Below are 3,015 nucleotides of genomic sequence, written 5' to 3' on the forward strand. Positions count from 1 at the left end.
GATTAGCTTTAAAGACCCGATCAGCAACAGCAGCAAGCCTGCCCGCTCACCCCGCATTAAAGGCCACGCCGTGACCAGGTCACTGGCAGTGCCGAAAGGACGTCATACTGCTCGGAATAAAAAGAGACTGAAAGTGCCTCCGCTCTCGCAGCGGCCTCCCCGCAAGCCCCTGCTTCTACAGAAAACCCAGCAGTGAAATGGGCAGCGCAGCTTCAGCCCGCGGGGCTCCAGTCTCTGGTAATTGAGGACGACCAGCTCAGCAGCTCCGGCTTGTGCCAGCCAGGAACGGAGACCGAGCGGCACTGCCACGACAGGGAGAAACCGAAGGGACGGGTGTCCTAACTTACCAGGAAAGCCCAGTTGTCACAGTGACCTTAATCTGGCCCTACAGAAGACCTGCCAGATTTCGTATCTTTATTTCCCAATCTTCCACGATTACTGCCCGTGCTGATTAGCCATCCCAGGTGCAACAACCCCGGGCACAAGCTGCAGGGAGCGTGCTGGCACGCCACGTGCTCCCCAGGAACAAGCCCAGCTCTGCGCTTCTGCAAGGCGCTCACGCATTTCGGTTTTTCTCAGAATGAACCCCTACTGAATTCACCGTTTCAAATGTTTTTATTGAAAGCCAAGTCCTTGACTCTACGTTGTTAAGAAAAATTAACAAAAGAGAACCACACGCCAAGTATTTGGACCGAGGGAAAACAAACGCGAAAGAAACCAAACCAACCAACCTCACTTTGTTTTCTCTAAGATGCTTGGAAGGAAAGAGATCTAGAGCAGTCTCCCAGCCTACGAAAACCCACAGTAAGACCACTCTTGCTCTTTCCAAAAATTCAGTGATTAAAACTAAGGAACAAATGAGTTTTATTTTATTTACAGACTGAATGAAGAGAATTGGTATTTGTAGAGGGGTTTCTCATGACAACAAAATCCAAATGGCCTTTGACAAGCTGTGTTTGAAGGCTTGGTTCTTCATCACCCCAATCCACAGACAGTGTTAGCAAGTCTCTCGTTTTGCTAGGAAGCTGGGGGTGAACTTAGTGTTCGAGAAACCAGGAGGCTGTCACCTCTGAAGTTGAATGAACTTGCCCTGCGCCCCTCAACCCTTGCAGGCACGCTCCACACCGATCCACGCCTTCTCTTCCACAGGGCAGAGGTAAAACAACTAGGCACTGGTTTTGCAATGTCAGTTGAAGGTCAGACTATACTTCGGGCTTCACGACAGCATCAGAACCCAGTTCTTCAGGGAACAACAGCCTGACTGAACAATAGCCCCAAAAGCTGGGTCGGAGACAGTCCCTTGTTGTATTTGCCATTAAAAAAAAAAACCCAAAACACAAACAACAAACAAAAAAACACCCCCAGAGCAGCACAAGCTCCGTACCTGAACAACGGAGGATGTGCTGTTACACAAAAAAAATGCGTTCCTTGTAACATGGCACTGAGCTAAACACGAATGGAGTCCCTGAACTATTCCTATTGGTATCTTTGGTGCTACCCTCCCACTGTCAGCAGGGCACCGTGTGAAGATCCCCGTTCCCACGTGCTCCGTTCTCCTCTCTGAACACCACCCAGGCCTTGTTACGACACGGTTGTCATGACACTCGAGTGTGCAGTGAGTGGGCTCGCAGGCCTTTCTTCTGGGTGAAAGATGGTATTGTGACTTCAGTTAAGTTTTACAATATTAGCAAATAAAGAGAATGATAATGCAGTTTCATAACATTTCACAGTAAAATTACAATTGTTTTGAAAATACATTGTCCCAAAAAACATTCTCAGTAGTAAGGTCGTCGTGGATTGTTCTGTGGGGAATAACAAGAGAAAATTAATCAAAATTGCTGTCTTCACAGAACAATGAGCATCTGAGCTTAATTACCTGAAAAAGCCACTGAAATGTGACACTTCTCACAGTGAAACCTGAGGTTTTCCATCAAAAGCTACAAATGTAGCTTTCCAGGTGTGCTGGCACGCTGAACGTAACAGAGGCACACGTACAAGCCTTCTGCAACCAGGAAAGCAATTATTCAAAATAAACCATGGATTCACGGACAGCCCATCCGCTTCCTTTGTGCGCAGAGTTCATACTTTGTATGTACCAGAGAAAACTAAAAACAGGGGCTTTTGTACTAAAAAAAAAAAATCAAATCATAGCAAGGAAAACCGCGCATCCATGGATGTTTTGGTAGCAATAATTTGATTCAACATGAGAGCAGAATCAAAGAGAAACTTCGACAGTGTTTGCCCTCTTGGCTAAGCACTAGAAACGCTCCCACCCTTACAAGACACGCACAGAAGCCTCAGTGGATTTGTCGCTGTACCTGCTCTGGTTTCAGGACCACCTTACCAATGGATTTGGTCGGAAGCGGTAGGCGAGCATCATTCGTTTACGGAACGCCTCGTACTCATCATCCTCCTTGGTCAGCTCGGCGGGACGATCAATGCCAAAACCAGCACCATCCACAGCAGTAGTTCCCCTGTTTGGAAAGAGGGACCAAAGCCCCTGAGGTAAGGTGATGTGACAGATCGCCTTCCTCTTCACCAGAAATACCTGCTCAGAGGTGAGAGAACAAGCATCAGGGAGCACTGGGCATCATCACTGTCCTGGTTTTGGCTGGGATGGAGTTAGTTTTCTTCCTAGTAGCTGGTACAGTGCTGTGTTTTTGATTTAGCATGAGAATAATGTGATAACACACCGATGGTTTAGTTGTTGCTAAGCAGTGCTTATACTAAGTCATAGAATCATAGAATCATTACGGCTGGAAAAGACCTCTAAGATCATCAAGTCCAACCGTCAACCCAACCCCACCATGCCCACTAAACCATGTCCCTCAGCGCCTCATCTACACGTCTTTTAAATACTTCCAGGGATGGGGACTCCACCACTTCCCCGGGCAGCCTGTTCCAATGTTTAACCGCTCTTTCAGTAAAGAAATTTTTCCTCATGTCCAAGAGGAAAAGTCAAGGACTTTTCAGCTTCCCGTGCTCTGCCAGGTGCACAAGAAGCTGGGAGGGGGC

General features: G+C 47.5%; 1 protein-coding gene across 1 annotated transcript in view; it reads right to left on the reverse strand.

The window, feature by feature from the left end:
• Positions 1-600: 600 nt before the first annotated feature.
• SUGP1 (SURP and G-patch domain containing 1) overlaps positions 601-3,015 on the reverse strand; it is a gene marked incomplete at its 5' end in the record, with an annotated part of 20,421 nt that continues 18,006 nt past the window's right edge. The window contains 2 exons of the mRNA XM_019472198.1: positions 601-1,802; positions 2,345-2,474. Of these exons, the coding sequence (XP_019327743.1) occupies positions 1,776-1,802; positions 2,345-2,474 (157 nt within the window). The remainder of the gene's footprint in view (positions 1,803-2,344; positions 2,475-3,015) is intronic.

Source organism: Aptenodytes forsteri, unplaced genomic scaffold (assembly GCF_000699145.1).
Source record: "Aptenodytes forsteri isolate BGI_AS27 unplaced genomic scaffold, ASM69914v1 Scaffold147, whole genome shotgun sequence".
NCBI classification, from domain to species: domain Eukaryota; kingdom Metazoa; phylum Chordata; class Aves; order Sphenisciformes; family Spheniscidae; genus Aptenodytes; species Aptenodytes forsteri.